This window comes from Nansenia antarctica (assembly GCF_963989245.1).
Source record: "Nansenia antarctica genome assembly, chromosome: 11".
NCBI lineage: Eukaryota > Metazoa > Chordata > Actinopteri > Argentiniformes > Microstomatidae > Nansenia > Nansenia antarctica.
The window spans coordinates 25,582,426-25,603,666 of record NC_137681.1 but is presented as its reverse complement, the minus strand read 5'-3'; the positions used below and the strand labels follow the sequence as shown (position 1 = coordinate 25,603,666).

At 45.8% G+C, this 21,241-nt stretch overlaps 1 protein-coding gene across 1 annotated transcript; it reads left to right on the top strand.

Moving 5' to 3' along the window:
- Positions 1–1,804: 1,804 nt before the first annotated feature.
- On the top strand, positions 1,805–19,999 carry LOC308167375 (very long chain fatty acid elongase 6-like). The gene is made up of 4 exons (XM_080541790.1): positions 1,805–2,114; positions 6,783–6,914; positions 12,447–12,598; positions 14,768–19,999. Exons 1-4 carry the CDS (start codon positions 2,017–2,019, stop codon positions 15,217–15,219), a joined length of 834 nt encoding a protein of 277 aa, XP_080397916.1. The 5' UTR covers positions 1,805–2,016; the 3' UTR covers positions 15,220–19,999.
- The last annotated feature ends 1,242 nt before the right edge of the window (positions 20,000–21,241 follow it).

The following is a 21,241-nucleotide window of genomic DNA, read 5'->3' as shown; positions in this document are numbered from 1 at the left end:
AGGCTCTGGCCACACCGTGACACTCACAGCTTGTCTTTACTTTGTCCTCCTCAAACAAACAAGTCTCTTTCCATTCCATGAGAACTCCTACCAGAAGTGCATCTCGGTAGCCGATTTGGGGACGACATTTGCCCGCTATGCGGCGCTCCTAGCGGCCTCCTAGGGGCGCCAACACAGGGTATAACCATATCTATTATACCTAATATGTCTAAAGTATATTTATTTTATCTTCATATTCATGTGTTGATGCTAAACGACGTATAAGATTTCTTCAGCAGAGATGTGTGTAATAATAGCAGAAATGTGCAAGACTAGGCGAGTAGGCGACATTGTTGAGGGCGCTGTTGCAATATCCTCCTAGTACCTCTGCGCTTTGTCCAGAAGATGGCGCCATTCTCACACGGTAGGTAGCCAGGGCCTGCCAGCTCCCACACAGGCTGGTGAGCGGAGCTCATAATATCATTTCCAGAGCACGATCTGATGGAGCAACCATTGCCCACGTCATGCTGGTAGACATGTACAGTTGGCTCAATGCTAAATATGCGGAACTACTTTGAGTGTCTTTGTTCTTGTTCGATGCTTTATCTGTGATTTAAGAGTGAAGAGGGCAGCCAGCCCCTACTCTCGTCCAATCACATCAGAGAATCCAGCACGCTCTCCTCCTTCAAACAATTCCCTCAAAACCCCTTCTGAAACCCATTGCTTTTAATCTTGAACCATTTGTATTTCTGCTTTACAGACTGTGCTTTTGTTTTACTCTGAATTTATTTATGTATGTATTATTGTTCTCTCCATGTGTATTTGAGGACAGAGAAAAGCGCTTTAAAAATGAATTAATGTATTATTATTGTTATTATTATTATTATTATTATTGTTGTTGTTGTTGTTGTTGCTGTATTTCTTAATATAATTATAGATGCATAGCAGCATAAGGAAATGCTAAATCATTTAAAATCAGTTGCCATAATGAACAGGTGGATTCAGTCTCCACGTGGGGTCACGGTGATTTGGTAATTACACTGTGTGCTGCAACTGCCCTCTTACACAGTCTGGGAGATTACTTCCACGAGCAAATATAGATTGGGACACAGGTTGGCACATCGCTTGACATAGAAACCTTGCAGGTGCAGATAAGACCAATCTCTGCAAGGAGAGGGTAGTGTGTAATAGGGGATGTAGGCCTACTGTACTGCGCTATGCCATTCCATTCTCCTACAGGCATTTATGATTAATGTTCAGGATAAAACCATTGTTGGACAGAATGACGGGATAGCTTATGTATATTTCATAGCCTAGGGGGAAAATTAAAAGACAATCTGTCAACAAGTAGGCCCGGCGCCAGAACCAGCACCTTGCGTATGTGTGTGTGTGGGGGGGTGGGGGGTAGCGAGGCCAGCGGTGGCTATGGGCAGCGCTAATAGACAGACTATAGACCCACAGTTGGAGGTAGGTATATTGGACCCATACCTCAAACACGTCACCAGACAATTCCAAAAAAAAAAAAAAAAATGTGTTGACTTTTGATTGGGTGGACAAGACGCCCCTTACTACCCCTGCTTGTCTTGTGTTTATGTAAAAAAAAAAAAAATCAGTCTGACTGGATGAAAAAAAGCCGGTACATTTACGAGTGAAACCTCGAGTACCACGAGTGACATGTGAGCACCGTCCAATCCGCTGTGAGTGAGACTATGGACCAGACGTCCGACTCAAGCCCCGCCCCCTCAAGGCCATCAAGCCCCGCCCCTTTCTCGCCTCTTTTAGGACGTGCTCGCGGGCGGCCGCTGGTGCGTGAGTGACAGCCGGGACGTGCGTCTCCCCTACAGCAGGCAGCATCCTCCTCCCATTTGCTTCCGAAAACCAAAGAGAGAAACCACTTGATATCTGTTGGATGTGCAGAACATTTAGTGGGCTTATCGGAGCAGTTTAACCCTATTTTAGTGCAGCAAAGACCCGTAGAGTCATAGAGAGAGGAGGGTTATTTTTTGTACGGGAGAGTTTAGTGAAACTGCTACAGATATGAACGAGACTGAGCAGCAGTATGTCCCTCTTGCAGAATACGATTTCGAGCGATTGTTCGATGAAAGGCTCGCTCTGGAATGGATGCAAGCGAACTGGTGAGTATTAGAACATCTGGATGAAGCCTGCACTGGTTTTTACACCCGGTGGATTCCGGTCCTTTGTCGTAGCTACTATAATGTGGGCTGGGGATTGACACAACAATGTCATGTCCACGCCGTGCGTTTAAAAAATAAAATAAAATAAAAGACACATTGTTGCAGGATTCAGAACTGTTCCTGTTCCATGTGTTGCAGCTCGTTGTAGTTCGATGTAGTTAGACGATGTGTTTGTTGCGCTGGGAGTATTGAGATATTATCACAAAGTAACGTTTTGAATTGTTGATGCATCATGAATGTGAATACTTCTTATTGTCCTCCCGCCCCTTTTCACATGTCCTTGAGGACGCAGAACGCTACTGTACGGTACGACCGATTCAACTTCGGTTCTGTTTCCATCTACCGGTGGGCTCGCTCGGTGGATGACAGTTTTATAATCGGTAAAACGAGCTCACTCCTCCGGCGTGGTGCAGCCGGTGAAGCCCTCCTTCTCTCCCTCCCTCCCTCCTTCCTCCCTCCTTCCGCTACTTCTCACATTGGGGGGCTGCGTTCGTAAACTTGCTCTGAGAGCACCGGAGCGCACACTGGGGTCAACGTCATAAAGGGACCAAGTCATTTGATTGGACGAGAGGCATTCCACGAGTGCTGATCAGAGTTCCAGAGCGGATTTTCGAACGCATCCTACATTGTTGCTGATCTACATGACGTCAAACTACCACACACCACTTCCTCCAGTTTAATTAAACAAGGAAGTGTACAAAATACATTTTTAAAAAAGACTCAGTTTCAATATTGTTGCAAGATTAGACAGATTCGTTTGTTACTTATTTTTGGAAGATTACCTATCCACATTTTTATAACAAATATTTATAGTATTCTAGTCACATTCACTGCTCAGCTGTGATGTCATAGCAATAATAGGGGCGGAGGGGGGGGGGGGGCTTTATAATACTATAATAGTAGTACTCTACTCACACAAGCACACATGCAAGGCCCGGTGTCCAATGAAATGTGTGAAACCGAGGGGGAGTGATCTGTGTTATGTTTAACCACGTTGCCGTGGAAACCTTAAAATCAAGTAGAGCCACATTTTTGCGCTTTTGCCCCCCCCTTTCCCCGTGCACCCTCCTCCGAGGCCTTTGTGAGAGACAGGAACCTATTGCTTTTGGTTTCGTATTTCAAGAGCCGGGCGGGCCAGCTGTCAAGACTGGATTGTAAAAGAAGCCCTGCAAAAATGTGCACTGCCCGCCAAATTCAGACCATTTCCCCCTTCTCTCTCTCTGTCTCTCTCTCTCTCTCTCTCTGCCCCTCTCTCTCTCTGTCTCTCTCCCTCTCTCTCTCTCTGTCTCTCTCTCTCTCTGCCCCTCTCTCTCTCCCTCTCTCTCTCTCTCTCTCTCTCTCTCTCTCTCTCTCTCTCTCTCTCTCTCTCTTTGCCTCAGATCCAGCTCTTGTCTTACAACATGAACTTCACAGAGAGCAAGGCTTGGAAGTGAAGCATATCAGATGAAAAGCAAAATTAAAAGTGTAACAAGCGGAAAAAACCCACCAATGATGCTCCTCTTCTGCGTTGGACACTCAGGCCCTCACCCATGTGATTAATGGACCGGTTCTGCTTCAGCATTCATTCTGCTGATTAGCAAACTCCCCCCCTAAAAACTGCTGAAAAGGCGTACATTTCTGCTATCAGCAGAACATTGGGCTCTCCCAGATACTTTTACCGTCTCCTCTCCAGTCTTCTCTCTCTCTTTCTAATGGCGGTCTACATGGAAGACAGGAAGAGAGGATGAGGGAGAAGGAGGATGATGCTGTGTCTCTCCTCGCCTCGGCCTGCACATAGTACTGGTCCTCCACCTCCACAACACTGACCTATTGCTGCCTGTCTCCCTCTTAATATAGGCTACTGTATCTCTTCCTCTCCTCCACTCTCTCTCTCTCTCCTCCACTCTCTCTCTCTCTTTCTCTCCTTCACTCTCTCTCTCTCTCTCTCTTTCTCTCCTTCACTCTCTCTCTCTTTTTCTCTCCTCCATTTGCTCCTCTCTCTCCTCTCATCCATTCTCTCTCTCTCCTCCACTCTCTCTCTTTCTCTCCTTCTCTCTCTCTCTCCTCCACTCTCTCTCCTCCACTCTCTCCTCTTTCTCTCCTCCTCTCTCTCTATCTCTCTGTCTCTCCTCCACTCTCTCTCCTCTCTCTCCCTTCCTCTCTCTACTCCACTCACTTGCCTCCTCTCTCTCTATTTCTCTTCCTCTCCTCCACTCTCTCTCTCTCTCCTCCACTCTCTCTCTCTCTCTCTCTCTCTCTCTCTCTCTCTCTCTCTCTCTCTCTCTCTCTCTCTCTCTCGGTGGTACTCAGGTTATGATTAGGCAGTCCTGCTGTGTAATCTGAGAGAGCTGGGTGTCAGCTCCTACACACTAGGATACGTCCAGCCACGACAGTTTACTCACAGGGAGGGGTTCACTGCGCTCGCTGTAATATCACCCTGCCATTCTCCCTGCATTAGGTCATTCTACATTCAATGTAGCAACTGCGCCGGCCCGGCCACAAACAAAGCGCCTATCATCCACAGAAGACCCAGTAGATAAGATATGGCACAGAGGTGGCAGTAGACTAAAGGTTAGAGAGGCCGGCTAGCAATCGGAAGGTCGCTGGTTCGATTCCCAGCCTCAGGAGGGAGATGCATGTGCCCTTGAGCACACAAGGCACTTAACCCCTAATTGCTCCAGGGGCGACTATGGCTGACCCTGTGCCTAGAGCAAAACAAAAGACCACATTGACAAGTTGATTGCATTGCGAATAAAACATTCAGTACATAGTGGTGCTTAGAGTTATGGTCTAAGAGTATTCTTAGAGTTAGATTCTTTAGATTCTAGAGTCTTCTGACACTGGCTTTCTCTGTGTACCACCACATGTACAAAAGAAGAGATTTGTGACTCGAGGCTGCATTCTCATTTTATGCACCCAGATTGTGGAATGCACTGCCAGTTTACATTAGAGATGCAACCTCAGCAAATGTGTTCAAGTCAAGACTGGAAAACCCATCTTTTTAATATTGCCTTTAAATGACTAAATAATTAAATTATGATTACCGTATATAATGATTGGAGCACTTTGAGCTGCAACGTTTGCAGGAAAGGTGCTATACAGATAAAAGTTATTATTATTATTATTATTAGATTGCTTTAAGATAGAGGCCATACTGTACTCGTGTTTTGCTAGAGAGACAGTGATGCCAGTGTGCTGTATTGCATTCTGGGAGTGCTCGTGAAAGTTTAAACCTCCCTTAGGGATTGGGTTATGACCACTGAATCCCAAATCCTAAACTGGGTCAAGCAGTGCCAGCTCCTCAGGGTAAGAGGTGTTCTGTCTCTCTGGATTAGTCCGCTGCTCGGTCCAGGCCCCAATCCCCCTTCTAAAACAAAGAATTTTAATGACGAAGAATTCTTCTTTAAAACACACTCACTCACTCACACTCACTCTCTCTCACACAGACACACACTCGCTCTCACTCGCTCGCTCGCTCACTCACTCACTCACACATTCACACACACACACACACACACACACACACACACACACACACACTCACTCACTCACTCACTCACTCACTCACTCACTCACTCACTCACTCTCTCACACACACTCACACACACACACACTCGCTCGCTCACTCACACACACACTCACACACTCGCTCACTCGCTCACTCACTCACACATTCACACACACACACACACACACACACACACACACACACACACACACACACACACACACAGTCACACACACACACTCACACACTCACACACTCACTCTCTCTCTCTCACACACACACACACACACACACACACTCACACACACACACACACACACACACACACTCACACACTCACTCACTCACACACACACACACACTCGCTCACTCACACACTCACACACTCGCTCACACACACACACTTCTATGCCTTTTCGTATTCCTCCCATTTTTTGCTTGAGTGCCCCATCTGACCTTTCAGCCAATCAGGGCAGTCGTCCTACTGGCATAACAACTCTCCCCAGCTCCCACCAGGTCGTCTACAGGCCAGACAACCCTGTACTTAGCCTCGTCACCCACGGCAACGGCAGTAGTACTCTAGAAATGGTCAGTGTGTCACACCCGCTAATCCCAGTTTAATCCAGCTCCATAATTAGGAATGAGGGTTGTAATATTATGGAATCTATCCGCTATCCAGCCAGAATGGAAGTCGGAGGTGGCGTGGCCCTGGAGCTGTGGTAAGGGTGAGGGGAGGGCGTTTCCACTCCAGATCTGATCTCTATAATCTGTGTCGGCTGTTAGTTTTCATGTCATGTCAACATATGTCCCATGACAGCATCGATCAAATCTGTCTGTGACTGTGAACTGATTATGAGGCTTTTAGCGCTTTTAGCTTTGGTTTTATCCAGCGCCTATGGCCTTTGGCTCTGCAGCTGTATGTGATCAAGCCAACTCCAATGACTAGCTACCGGTGACTTCCATGGTGTGCGACAGCCGTACAGTAGCTAGTCAAAGGAGTTAGCTAAAAACACATCTTGTCTAGAACTCCAGCCATTGCCCTAGTAATATTAATCTAACCCCAAAAAACGAGTTTGGTTGCTAAATCACTCACACGCGTGTTTTGTTTGTTCCCTTGACAGGAGCAAGTCCTTTATGTTCGTGGGGCTGTACGCTGCGCTCGTCTTCGCCGGACAACACTTCATGAGAGAGAGGCCCAAGTGGAACCTCCGCAGGCCTCTGGTCCTCTGGTCTCTCAGCCTGGCCATCTTCAGGTGAGGGGAAATGATACCGGTCCTGTTTCAACGTCCACACTAGCGTTAGCATACCACACTAGCGTTAGCATACCACGCCTTACCACAGGGTCAGCCCTATGTTCCCTATGTTCCCTCAGCCCTATGTTCCCTATGTTCCCTCAGCCCTATGTTCCCTATGTTCCCTCAGCCCTATGTTCCCTATGTTCCCTCAGCCCTATGTTCCCTATGTTCCCTCAGCCCTATGTTCCCTCAGCCCTATGTTCCCTATGTTCCCTCAGCCCTATGTTCCCTCAGCCCTATGTTCCCTATGTTCCCTCAACCCTATGTTCCCTATGTTCCCTCAGCCCTATGTTCCCTCAGCCCTATGTTCCCTATGTTCCCTATGTTCCCTATGTTCCCTATGTTCCCACATTTCTAAGTAATCAAACTGTAAAGGCAGGAATCTCTGTAGGCCTAATATATGTCTTGGCGGGCTGCTTGAATGGAACCCGAAGAAGTCCAGTGTATGATTAGGGTTAGGTTAGGGTTATGATAGGGTTAGGGTTATGATAGGGTTAGGGTTAGGGTTATGATAGGGTAGGTTAGGGTGAGGGTTATGATAGGGCTGTGATATGGCTGTGGGAACATAGACATACCACTAGCATGGCTGACACTCTGCTTCATTCAATGTAGCAGGCAAGGGGGATATTGTAACCAAGTGGGATATGAGAACCATTAACTCAGTCACCTGCCCTGATGGGATTGTGTTAATCTAGGAAATTTAAGTCGGCAATAGAAATCGTCATTTTTCATACCAGTTGTGTTGACTGACTACAGTTGCAAAAGGAAACCACGCTAGAAACCGTAAACCGACTCAAACCCTCTTGTCACTCTTGTCGTGATGTGGGCAATAAGTAGTAGTTGAAAGTCGTTTTTTTTCTCTCTCTCTCTCTCTCTCTCTCTCTCTCTCTCTCTCTCTCTCTCTCTCTCTCTCTCTCTCTCTCTCTCTCTCTCTCTCTCCAGTAACAGGAAATCTATATCAATCATTGTGTGGGAGGTTCTAACAACAACAGTCTAACTGAACATTGGTTGTAGCATGACCCGTTCCCACGGTGATCTTCAGAGGAGATAGAATATGACCACGGTTGTTTATAGAACCTGTTCTTATCTCACCCCCGCTGTCAGTGCTGTAGGGCCTGTCACTGTCGACAATCTTGACTCCAGCATTAGCAGGTTTAATACATTTAGCCTTTTTAGCCAACGCTTTTAGCCAACGCTTTTATCTGACGCGACTCACATCGCACTGAGTGCATTATTCTGTATATACGGTCCCAGCGGGAATCGAACCCACAACCTAAACGTTGTTAGCGCCACGCTCTACCAAACTGAGTCACAGGGGACAGGCACTGAGACACAGAGAGGACCAGGTGTGATAGAAGATTAGCACATACCTGCAGGGTATTTGGAGTAAAAGTGAATGAACTATCAAAAGGAATTACATTTCCATTTTTACAAGACGCCTTTATCCATAAGCGACTTACAACAAGTGAATCATCTATCCGCCAGTCATAGCAGGAAGAAGAAGTAGTCTATGCTCAGGCCTGGAGCCATTGGCAGTCGTCATGCTAGTTAGAAGAAGGAAGTATTCTGTTTTTCTTTTCTTTTTTGACACTGGGGGAACAGTACGGGGTGGGGGGGGGGGGGTAGTAGATGTCTCAGGAGACAAGGACCCTGAGACGTGAGGGAATGTTCAGGGAATGTTCAGGGACATTGGTTTTGTGTCAGCGATGTGGTGATGTGTACACGGAGGGAACACTAGGGCCAGTCTCTGGTTATACAGCGAGGTAATGTGATGATAAACACTCGTTCGCTGCTTATACTATGCAGCTGGCTTGGGGACACACATTTTCTCCCTGTACTGCCTGTGGGGCTGTTTCTGAGAGGACGCCATCTTACTCCCACAGAATTCGTCTTGTATTCACTTATTACGCTTAATATGTTATTATATTCATTTCTTTATACTCACTGGGATACCACTCACTGTCTACAATATCAGGTTGTGAGCTTAGAATGATAAGGTTCTATCTCCGTTTAGGGTAGTTCAGAGATAATGAGCGTCAAAGTTTCTACATTCCATTATGTTTTATGAGATGGAACCTTTGTATTTTATGAATTACTAACTCAAAAATGTCAACATTTTAAAAATAACACCACACAGGCATTAATAAACACCGAATGGATCAGATTATGTAAAAAACTCAATTTTGACAAAAATGGAGATAGAACCTTATAACGTCACAAGGTCTTTAGCACTACGCCACTATTTAGTTTGGTTAGATGCCAAACTCGATTTCGTCAAGTCAAGTCAATGCCATGTACTCTGTACTCTGTGCAACGACAATAAAGATCGAAACTAATCTACTTTGACCTGATCTGATCTGATCCGTCGGTTTAATGAACCCAGATTATTTTAACCCAGAAAGCTTATCCAGGTGCTGTGCCCTCTCCCAAATCCATATGACATATGGCGCCACTCTGAACGGCCGCCTCCTAGCTGACATGTGAGGTAGCGAGCTGCAAGCTGCGGAGGCTGTCCTGACGCGATCCGTTGGACGACGCTGCAACAAAACCGCAGCGGTTCAAGCTACCATGCCAACTCTACCTCCTGCACCACAGCCGCCCTCATTTTGCAGTTCAGGCTAGGGGGAGTGGAGGTGTCCTACTAGGTTGCCTGCCTGCCTGCCTGCCTGCCTGCCTGTTTGCCTGTCTGCCTGCCTGTCTGTCTGCCTGTCTGCCTGTCTGCCTGTCTGCCTGTCTGTCTGTCTGTCTGCCTGTCTGCCTGCCTGCCTGCCTGTCTGTCGTGTGCACAGACAAAGGTCACATCCTAACAGAACATAGCAGACTAGGCCTTTACTACCATATATATGACATTATATATACGCCATTTATCTGATGTTTTTATCCAAAGCGACTTACATCATTGCAGTGAGTGCATACATCTTTCACTATATATATGGTCCCAGCGGGAATCAAACCCACAACCTAAGCGTTGTTAGTGCCATGCCTCTATCCACTGAGCCACAGAGCGACCACCACTGCCTCATGTTGCAGCAGGTGTGTGTAGGGTGAGCTGAAACACACCTAGAGAGACTCTTCCATGTGTGCAGACACAAAGGTTAGGCTCATCAGAACAGGCCGACCTGCGTACAGGCGGGCAGTAGATCGGCCTACAGATCATCGTCCAGTGTTTCCCCACAGGATGTCGTGAGACCGTGGCAGGTGGACCTCAGACCCTCTAGTTAGAGGCAGTGCGAATGTCAAAGTTGGCGTTGTCGCTCGTGTTAGGATATATATTTTTCTAAGGTTTTATTGTTTCATTCTTCTAGCACCAGTTAGTTAGATATCTTATCAGTTTTACTGTTTTAATAGGCACGTTATCAGTATGGTACCCTACACAAGACCAATTATAAGGAGTTACTGTCTGTCTGGGACTGTTCTGTCTGGCCTTTAAGCCAGGTGCAGCAGGATACTCCTTTCTCAGCTCTCACGTCAAACACAAGACAACACAAGACAACACTCACTTCAACGTTTTAGACCATTCTAATCAAGGCCATTCAGCGATTACATCACAGTGACCAAAAGGGGAAGGACTAAACGTATATAACATCATGTAAAATCTGAAGAGAACAACCTTTCCTCTGAGATCGCCTCAGGAGTTAGGTCCAGCTGATGCCTCTCTGTACTCTACGTGTAATTTTCAATAAATATACCAATTGTGCATTTAGAGAATTTCTCTTCTCTTTCTTGGGGCAGTCGACAAAAGAACCGGATCTGATTTTATTCTAACACTCGCGTGTAAAAAATATATATATTTCCGGTTCGTTATGAGACTGGCGGGCCGCCACGGCTGAGGTCGTTAATGGAAAACACACCGCATCATCAGCGCCCGTCCTCCTCGCCCCCCTGCTGAGCTGGCCTGGACGTAATCCCAATCCCTCAGCTGCGCTGGGCACGATTTTGCCCACTCACTCTCAATCAGGGACAGTGTGTTTCTCCCTCTCTCTCTCTAATCCATATACTCATTACTGGACCGCTGTAGTAGTGGAACACATGGAAGAACACATGGGGTTCATTTTATATGACGTTTTAACCGTTTAAACAGACGCTTTTATCCAAAGAGATTTAGGAGAGATTACAGAGGACAGGACAGTCTCCCTGGAGTAACTTTGGGGTCCTAAGTGCCTTATCACTACCCCTAAGTTCATCAAGGTACTGGGTATCTTAAATAGATAGAACAATTGATGCCGAGCTTTCCGGATGAAAAAGGAGAGAAGAAATGTAACCCGTGTGCTTAGAATGATAAGGTTCTATCTCCGTTTAGGGTAGTTCAGAGATATTGAGCGTCCAAGTTTTTACATTCCATTATGTTTTGTGAGATGGAACCTTATAATTTGTAACCTTGTATTAGATTAATTTCTAACAAAGAAATGTCAACATTTTAAAAATAACACCACACAGGCATTAATAAACACCTAATGGATCAGATTATGTAAAAAAACCCTCAATTTTGACCAAAAATGGAGATAGAACCTTATAATTCTAACGTCACAAGGTCTTGTTTCCACTGTGTTTGCTTTCAACAATGTGACACCTGCCTTTATTGAGGGAGTTGCACTGTGGTTATAGACAGTGACTGTGCTGTTTTCAAAGCGGGTTGAAGTGAAATATGGAATTAGAATAGCAGAGAATGACTGTATCTCTGCTTCTGTTGTTGCCGCTGCTCTCAGGGGTGTTGGGTTACATGGGTTTTGCAAATCGCTTCTTGGAATGCTGGAAGCTTCACTGGATCAATGTTCCATCTTAGGGCTTGTGGTTCAGCTGTTCTACATAAACGTGAGCAGCCCTGCTCACACCGTTCGAAATGAAATTACCTCAAACACTCTAGACTCTAGGTATTGTGACATACGGTGCCATAAACAGAGAGTTTACTAGGCATCATAAAAGGGTGTGTACAGTACATCATGGATTTAAGAAGCAGTACCAAAGGGACATCGTCAGTGCCACATGAACATGGCGTCATCAACAGGTCAAAGAGTGGGAGGGAAATTGAAATAAAGATATTTTTAGACTGTGTGCGATTTAGTGTAGACTGTTTGAATGAGGTGAACGGAGGTTTGTTCATTTAACACTAGAACAGCCGTGGGTGGGGTCATTTGACCATGTGAGTAAAACAAAATGTTATATCTTTGCACTCGATCAAATGTCAGGACCCTCCTTTCATGACTTTTCCTAGATATGTGCGTTCTACCACCCATTATCCTTACAGTTTCAAAATCACATCAGGATAAGCTACTATAAGCTAGTATACATTTTGTTATTCCGTTTTTCTGTGTAGGAGGCAGGCTAATTTACACACGCGCCAACTAGTGGTCTTTGTGTGTAAGTAGCAGCTTCCCATTGTAAAGTCTATGGTCATTTGACTCCCGAGGCGGCTCTTATAGTAGGTAAAAAAGGCAGGGCTGTTCTGGTGTTAAATCTCAGGTGTTTTAACTGGTCTTTCCTCTCCTGCAGTATCATCGGCGCCGCGCGGACCGGCTGGTACATGTTCCACATCCTCACCACCAGCGGCTTCAAGCAGTCGGTGTGTGACATCAGCTTCTACAGCGCCCCCGTCAGCAAGTTCTGGGCCTACGCCTTCGTCCTCAGCAAGGCCCCCGAGCTGGGTAAGACAGGGGGGGGGTAGTGGTGGTAAGACAGGGGGGGTAGTGGTGGTAAGACAGGGGGGGTAGTGGTGGTAAGACAGGGGGGGTAGTGGTGGTAAGACAGGGGGGGTAGTGGTGGTAAGACAGGGGGGGTAGTGGTGGGTAAGACAGGGGGGGTAGTGGTGGTAAGACAGGGGGGGTAGTGGTGGTAAGACAGGGGGGGTAGTGGTGGTAAGACAGGGGGGGTAGTGGTGGTAAGACAGGGGAGGTAGTGGTGGTAAGACAGGGGGGGTAGTGGTGGGTAAGACAGGGGGGGTAGTGGTGGTAAGACAGGGGGGGGTAGTGGTGGTAAGACAGGGGGGGTAGTGGTGGGTAAGACAGGGGGGGTAGTGGTGGTAAGACAGGGGGGGTAGTGGTGGTAAGACAGGGGGGGTAGTGGTGGGTAAGACAGGGGGGGTAGTGGTGGGTAAGACAGGGGGGGTAGTGGTGGTAAGACAGGGGGGGTAGTGGTGGTAAGACAGGGGGGGTAGTGGTGGGTAAGACAGGGGGGGTAGTGGTGGGTAAGACAGGGGGGGTAGTGGTGGTAAGACAGGGGGGGTAGTGGTGGTAAGACAGGGGGGGTAGTGGTGGTCTAGTGGATAGTGAGTTGGACTGGTGATCGGAAGGTTGTGAGGTCAACTCCCACCTGGGAACACCACCACTAGTGTGTCCTTGAGTAAGACCTGGGAACACCACCACTAGTGGTCCCTTGAGTAAGACCTGGGAACACCACCACTAGTGTGCCCTTGAGTAAGACCTGGGAACACCACCACCAGTGTGTCCTTGAGTAAGACCTGGGAACACCACCACTAGTGTGTCCTTGAGTAAGACCTGGGAACACCACCACTAGTGTGCCCTTGAGTAAGACCTGGGAACACCACCACTAGTGTGTCCTTGAGTAAGACCTGGGAACACCACCACCAGTGTGTCCTTGAGTAAGGCACTCAGCCCTCAGTTACTCCAGGGACATTCCCTGTAATCTGTAAATCCCTTTGGAATAATAATAATAATAATAATAATAATAATAATAATACATTTATTTTATAATAAAATAAAATGGTCTCTCTCAAACACTAGAGGGGGTTAGTTACATAGCACACTAATGCCCAGCCCAGCCCAGCCCAGCCCAGCCCAGCCCAGCCCAGCCCCAGCCCAGCTCATTCCAGCTCTGGCTCAGTACTGTGAAAAGCGTACGAGGGTATATTCACGAGACAGGTGAAACGTTCACAGTAATGTCGCAGACGGAAATGGAACGAACCCCCCTAATAGACACCAGACGTTCATGCATACATTATTCTATCGGACAACTCATCTCCATCTGAACCTTCCGGACCGTTCCTACCCTCCTGGATTAGTAGTACCACAGGTCACAGAGAGTGGGAGGGAGATAGTGGGTTGCTAATTGGCCGGTTACGTCAGAGGACCACGCAGAGGGCTCGAGAGGGCGATCGAAGCAGCACAGGACAAAACAACCTTGAGTGGCCTAAGCGAAGGGGCCATTTTATCTGTTGACGCATTTCACAGGCGGCAAGCAGGCAGGCAGGCAGGCAGGCAGGCAGGCAGTTTCTCTCTAGTGCACTTACATTGATCAAAGCAGAGGCCTATTATCTCTGTCTGCGCCTCTGTCCTCCCTCCTGATGTTGTCGTCTTTACCTCACTGTGGTCGTCTATCTGTCACGGCGGTGCTTCGAGCCCAGGTACAGTAGTAAATGGGGGAGCGTGCTGAGGTGGCAGCCATCTTCCATTAGGGCGTGATGGACTACCTTACAGTATGTCTCCTGAGGGGGGGAGGCAGGAAGGACGCTCAGACCTTGGAACTGGTCCCAATGCTGTGTTTTAGACTGGGGACGGATGCTGTGTTTTAGACTGGGGACGGATGCTGTGTTTTAGACTGGGGACGGATGCTGTGTTTTAGACCCGTTTAGACCCGTTTTGTGTGTGTGTCTCTGTGTCTGTGTGTGTGTGTCTGTGTGTGTGTCTGTCTGTGTGTGTGTGTCTGTCTGTGTCTGTCTCTGTGTGTCTGTCTGTGTGTCTGTCTGTGCGTGCGTGTGTGTCTGTCTGTGTGTATGTGTGTTTGTGTGCGTGCGTGCATACAAACGACCGATTTTTTCACATCATCCCCCCCCCCCCTCCTCCTCCTCTTCCTCCCAGGCGACACGGTCTTCATCGTCCTCCGCAAGCAGCGGCTCATCTTCCTCCACTGGTACCACCACATCACGGTGCTGCTCTACTCCTGGTACTCCTACAAGGACCAGGTGGCGGGCGGCGGCTGGTTCATGACCATGAACTACCTGGTCCACTCCCTCATGTACACGTACTACGCCGCGCGCGCCGCGGGCCTGAGGGTGCCCCGCCCCTGCGCCATGGTGATCACCGCCACCCAGATCATGCAGATGGTGATGGGGCTGGCGGTGTTGATGCTGGTCTACCGCTGGATGCACGAGGTGCGCTGCCCCTCCTGCCTGGACAACATCGCCTGGGGGACCCTCATGTATCTCAGCTACCTGGTCCTCTTCGCCTCCTTCTTCTACAACTCCTACCTCAAGGGCGCGGTGGCGGCGGCGGCGGGGGCGGGGGGAGACAAGGGATCGAAGGCCGAGTAGGAGCCCCCCGGGGGGTCCTGGTCTTGTCTCTTGTCTTGTCTTGAAGGGGTTAACGAGTTTGTAATGTACAGTACAGCCTACACCCGGGGGCCAATCATGATTAGAGTTATGCCGCGTTGAAAAGGGAGGATGCCCCCTTTGTGCGCTAACGTTCGCAATGTGTCACAGCTGGGGGTGTGCTGGTTGCCGGGTCCACGTCGATTTGTGACGAGCCAATTTTTTGTTTTTTTTGCCGCCCAGACTTTGTCGAGCCTGTCTGTAGATGATTTTATGTTAACAGTAGAACCATGGGTACACAAGACACACTAATGATGACTGGGCCTGAGGGAACCATTGTTTGGTCAGCATACTTTAATATGCTATCCCCAATAGAGAAAGGGAGTACATTAATAGAGAAAGAAGAAGAATAGAAAGGAAGGAAGGAGATAACAGAGAAAAAAGGTCAGTTTGTGTTTGTTTGACTAATGTACTTACTTCACTTTTCGGATTTGTTTTATTTCTTGGCTTTGTTAATCAATCTCTCGACCACCATCAGAGCAAAGTGACAAACGATCCTAAGCTAAGCTAAGGCTTCTTCAAGGGAAGTTTACAACAGTGTTTGTTTGCAAAACCAGTCTGCACGTTTAAATGAATGAGTGTCCCTTCCACAGGACACCATATTCACACTGAAAGTCTCTGATTTGTATAGGGAAATCTGGTTCAATAGACCAGCAACATTAGGTATTGTCTCCTAGTATCTCACAGCCCCACCACATGCACAGGAACGAGACCTTCTACAGGATAATGATGTGATTGGTTATCAAAAGGGACTTAGTTCACACATGAATGATAAGTGCTCCTGTTTAGATTTAGGGCGGTACTTGCCTACCGCCACACAAGGCAAGCACACTTGAAACCATCACAGAGGATTATGTTTAACACTGCTGGCAGCTCATTGATCACAAACCTGATAAGATAGGTCACCTAGTTCCTTCCTGTCAAACTCACACGACATGTAATAATTCAGGGTGCATCGTCTTAAAGGCCCACTAAAGTGAAAATTGTCATTTCCATTTTGTCGGTTTGAATTTTGGCTACACCAGATTAGCATCTCCCCAGATATGAGGGTTCTGTAGTTTTTAGGTACTCTTTATGTGAAAGATCCAGGCCTGTCTACTCCCCCATTAAATGCTAGCTGTGTTGTATTTTGCAAGCTAGAAAAAACTGTTTTCCAAAGCTACCTTCAAAGTAACAATATCCAACTGCAAACAGAAACAATGCATATATCCACACAAGAGACACTGTAGCCAAAGCTAGCTGAGAACTACAGTATATTGAACCAAGGAACGGATGGTTCACAAGACGACACAAACTGTCAATTAAAAACGGTGGACAAATCACGCCCAGTCAATCCTGTCGTCTGCTGTCTTGATAAACTGTAGTTTTGCAAAAAAGAAAAGTACTTCTTCTTTTTTTACCATTTTAACTGTAGACAATTGAACTAGCTAACCTTAGCTAACCTAGCTAACCATGATTTCGTATGGATATCAAAGTCACTTTAGTGCGACTTTAATCTTGTTTAATTAGCGAGCGTATAATTACTCTCCTGGGGATGTAGAATTACTCACCAGTACGATTAACACGTTTAATCTTATGATAATGAACAATGTGCGTAGATTGGATATGCCTTAGGGACATGTATAGCCAATGAGATTGAATTACATATACAGACCTAACAAAAGATTAACCAAACTAAATTTACTAAATCTGAAAAGGGTATGACACCTATAACCATGTCAGTTGTAATAATGATAGCATCTTTAGAGCGACACAGGGAATGCTCTGAGATGTAAAACAGTCCCTGGATCAGTAGCCGTCCTCATTCAAACATCGTTAGCTCTCAGAGACGCTGACCTCCTGCACCCTGGTCCCGTGTCTCTCCTCCATTGTGGCAAAGCTGTGGTTTACTATTCCTTTCTCTTTCTTTCTCTCTGTCTCTCTCCTCTTTCTCTTTCTCGCTCTCCACTTTCTCTCTTTTCTCTCTCTCTGTCTCTTCCTTATGAGAGAACATACATTATCTCCCCCTGGCTGATTACAGGTGACCTTTGCTCGTTTAAACCCCCCCACACACCCACCACCACCAGCCCCACACCCCCCCACCCCCCCACCTTCCCTCATATGCAGTAGCAGAGGTTGCCTGAACATGTCCCGCCAAAACCAGTCTTTCCTACGAGACGGTTGCACTGCATTATGAACCCACGGTGCTATTTCAGAAGGGATCCCCAGGCGTTCAGACAGGGCAGAGGAGGTGGAGGGTTGATATCGTGACCTTTGCCTCATTCTTCACACAGAGCTGCTAGGATGGAAGACACAAGGGAATTGTATTGGGATGGGTGGGAGGAGAGGAGAGGAGAGGAGAGGAGAGGAGCGCACTGATGGGAGTGGCACTGAACAATGTGTCCATTGTAAATAATATATTTTAAGAATTAATTTATTTTCTTAAAATGTAGAGTCTCCAGCCGTCCTTAACGTGTGCCAGGAAATTGTGAGACGTAATAAGGGCCTGTGTCTATCTTTCAAATGTGCAGATTTGAGTTGTAATTGTTAATTTTCTTTCTGTTATGTCACAACAATGCACTGTATTGTATTTTTTTTCGAAATGTGTCTGTGTGTATCTTTATGTTCCTTACAGGGGAGGTCTCGTGGTACCATCTTACTTTTAAAGGGATGACGGTTGACATAATGTATTGTAATGTACAGTATGTGTGTGCGGTTGACCTGGTTTGACGTGTAACAACAATTTGAGTCTGTCTGTCTCAGATGACCTGTAAAAAATACATGTACAGTACCAATAACTTTGTAACAGAATAGAAGTGTTGTTAAACGTGTTAGATGGTTGAAATGAGGAAAAGGCCAAGCAATCAAGATCCGTCCTAATGATGACGTCAACATTTTGAATAAGGTTTTGACATTTGAAAGGATAGTCTGTTTAGTAGCACTTGCTCATACTCTATGTACACAGAACCATGCGGAAACTTAACTTGTGTGATCTGATGTATATACAATGTTTCACTGAGATACACATTACTTTGTTTTTGTCTCTTTTTTGAGTGCGACCAATGTACATCGGATAAAATGGGCAGGTTATAGGCTTGGGTCAAGACAGTGAGGGGGGCTTCTTTAGCTAGTTGTTAAAAACACAGTAGATGGAGGAACTAGTCTTTTGAGAACATAGTAGTGAGTTTAACCCTTGACTCCTTCAGTATGTCTTCCTCTATGTTGTAATAATAGAGCTACGTACAGCTATCTCTCCCCCAATCTCTCCCCACTAGTGCCCTACTTGTATACTTGAGCACTTGAGCACTTGTACTTCACTGTATGTTTGCAGCAGTTGGGTAGTTACCATGACTTCAAGTGTGAGGACTTTAAGCATTATTTAAAAGGGTTAAACTACCAACTGGGCCAATGTTGTATGTATGACACTTGCCTTCAAGTACTACTTAGACAATTGAGAACATTTCTTTCAGAACAGTGATAAGCAGTAGACTAGTATTTTACTTACAACCTTAGAGCCAAAGCTAGTCAAGTCAATGTAGATGTTATGGAGCTTAGCTTGAACAGTATATTCAATCCTGGACGTTTGTTTACTTCCTATACAAACAAATGAAATAGTCATGGTTGTCAGTCGTCAAATGCCTCTGTCTTGGTTATAAATCTAGAAAGAGGAAGTTGCACATGCCCTTAAGTAACACCCTTCGTTTAACTAAAATGTAACACCTAGTCTTGCACATACTGTATTTGCTATTGTTATAGAGTAGCCCAATTAGCTTAGCATTGTTTCGAAATGTGAATAGTTTTAACAGAAAACACACTGAAAGTGTGAATCTTCTGCAACAACAACAAAAAGAAGAGGAAAAAAAACTCTTAGTGTCAATAGCCATGAATATGATCATGATTATGATCATGATGTGACGTTGTCCACTTTGACACTGATGATTGCATTTTAGTGTATACTGTAATCATGATATGACAGGAAAATAGTCTTCTAGTCTAGGTTTATAGTCTTCTAGTCTAGGTTTATAGTCTTCTAGTCTAGGTTTATAGTAACATGAATTTGTGCCAAACGATGCTTCTGCTGCTCTGTTGGACATGTGAGCACATTGCGTGACGTTAGAATTATAAGGTTCTATCCATTTTTGGTCTAAAATATAGAAATGTTTTAGTTAGTAATTAATAAAATATAAAGATTCCATCTCACAAAACATAATGGAATGTAAAAACTTTGACGCTCAATATCTCTGAACTACCCTAAACGGAGATAGAACCTTATCATTCTAAACTCACGATTGGTCTTAGTTCCTGACCTGCAACATGTAGTAGTAAACATCTAGTATTAGTACTGTAGTAACATGTAGTATTAGTACTGTAGTACTGTAGTAACATGTAGTATTAGTACTGTAGTAACATGTAGTATTACATTTGTTTAGAAATACTTAGAGCGTTTTGCTTGGGTCTGCCTTAAGTGCCAGTTGGGCGGGATTTGCGATTTTATGACTATTTCATTGGCTCCATTGTGCCAGGCAAACTCAATAGAGCACTTCAAAGTATTTGAAGTGATCCGTTTTGGCGTAATGTTATCTTTGCTGACGTAGTGTTAGAACACATGCCTCCGTGTCGCTGTGTGAGTCTGTTAGTCTAGTTAGTGTGTAACTGACACCGAATGGAGAAATACAACATTTCAAGGGCTTCGATGTTTAAATGTTTAATTTGAAAATGTCGTAACAATAAATTCCAAGTCTGTTTTGAAGAAGCTTTTTGCTTTTCATTGGTAACCTTGGTAAGGTTTGATCCCCCGCCTCCCCCCTCCCAGACTACGGATAAAAAATTACAGTTACTTACCACAAACCATACATCACATAGAATATACTGTAGATAGGGTAAAAAAAACAACAACATCATGAATATAGATATAGTATATTGTCATCACAAAGAATGCTGATATATTCTCATACATCACATATAATCTAGATATGGTATATTCTTCTCATACACAAACTCCAACAGTGTATGGTCTGTTTTGATGGTAGGGCCTCCTCACAGAACACAGGTTTTCACAGATAAGAAGCTGGTCTACACAGATAAGAACACTGGTCTTCACAGATAAGAACACTGGTCTACACAGAACACAGAACACAGAACACAGAACACTGGTCTACACAGAACACTGGTCTACACAGAACACTGGTCTACACAGAACACAGAACACTGGTCTACACAGAACACAGAACACTGGTCTACACAGAACACAGAACACAGAACACTGGTCTACACAGAACACAGAACACTGGTCTTCACAGAACACTGGTCTACACAGAACACTGGTCTACACAGAACACTGGTCTACACAGAACACAGAACACTGGTCTTCACAGAACACAGAACACTGGTCTACACAGAACACTGGTCTTCACAGAACACAGAACACAGAACACTGGTCTTCACAGAACACAGAACACAGAACACTGGTCTTCACAGAACACAGAACACTGAACACTGGTCTACACAGAACACTGGTCTACACAGAACACAGAACACTGGTCTTCACAGAACACAGAACACAGAACACTGGTCTACACAGAACACAGAACACAGAACACTGGTCTTCACAGAACACTGGTCTACACAGAACACAGAACACAGAACACTGGTCTACACAGAACACTGGTCTACACAGAACACAGAACACAGAACACTGGTCTTCACAGAACACAGAACACTGATCTTCACAGAACACAGAACACAGAACACTGGTCTACACAGAACACTGGTCTACACAGAACACTGGTCTTCACAGAACACAGAACACAGAACACAGAACACTGGTCTACACAGAACACTGGTCTTCACAGAACACTGGTCTACACAGAACACTGGTCTTCACAGAATGCAGGTCTTTAAGTGTCAGCTGACTGACTGCTGAATAATTGATTGAGGACCAGCCTGAGATTCCGAAGGTGTGTGTCTCCATCAGACCATTCCACAC

Excerpts from the sequence above, each read along its gene's own strand:
- LOC308167375 (XM_080541790.1), top strand. The coding sequence starts at position 2,017 with ATGAACGAGACTGAGCAGCAGTATGTCCCTCTTGCAGAATACGATTTC. Across the intron at positions 2,115-6,782 it reads GAATGGATGCAAGCGAACTG|GAGCAAGTCCTTTATGTTCG; the intron begins GTGAGTATTAGA and ends TTCCCTTGACAG. Across the intron at positions 12,599-14,767 it reads CAGCAAGGCCCCCGAGCTGG|GCGACACGGTCTTCATCGTC; the intron begins GTAAGACAGGGG and ends TCTTCCTCCCAG.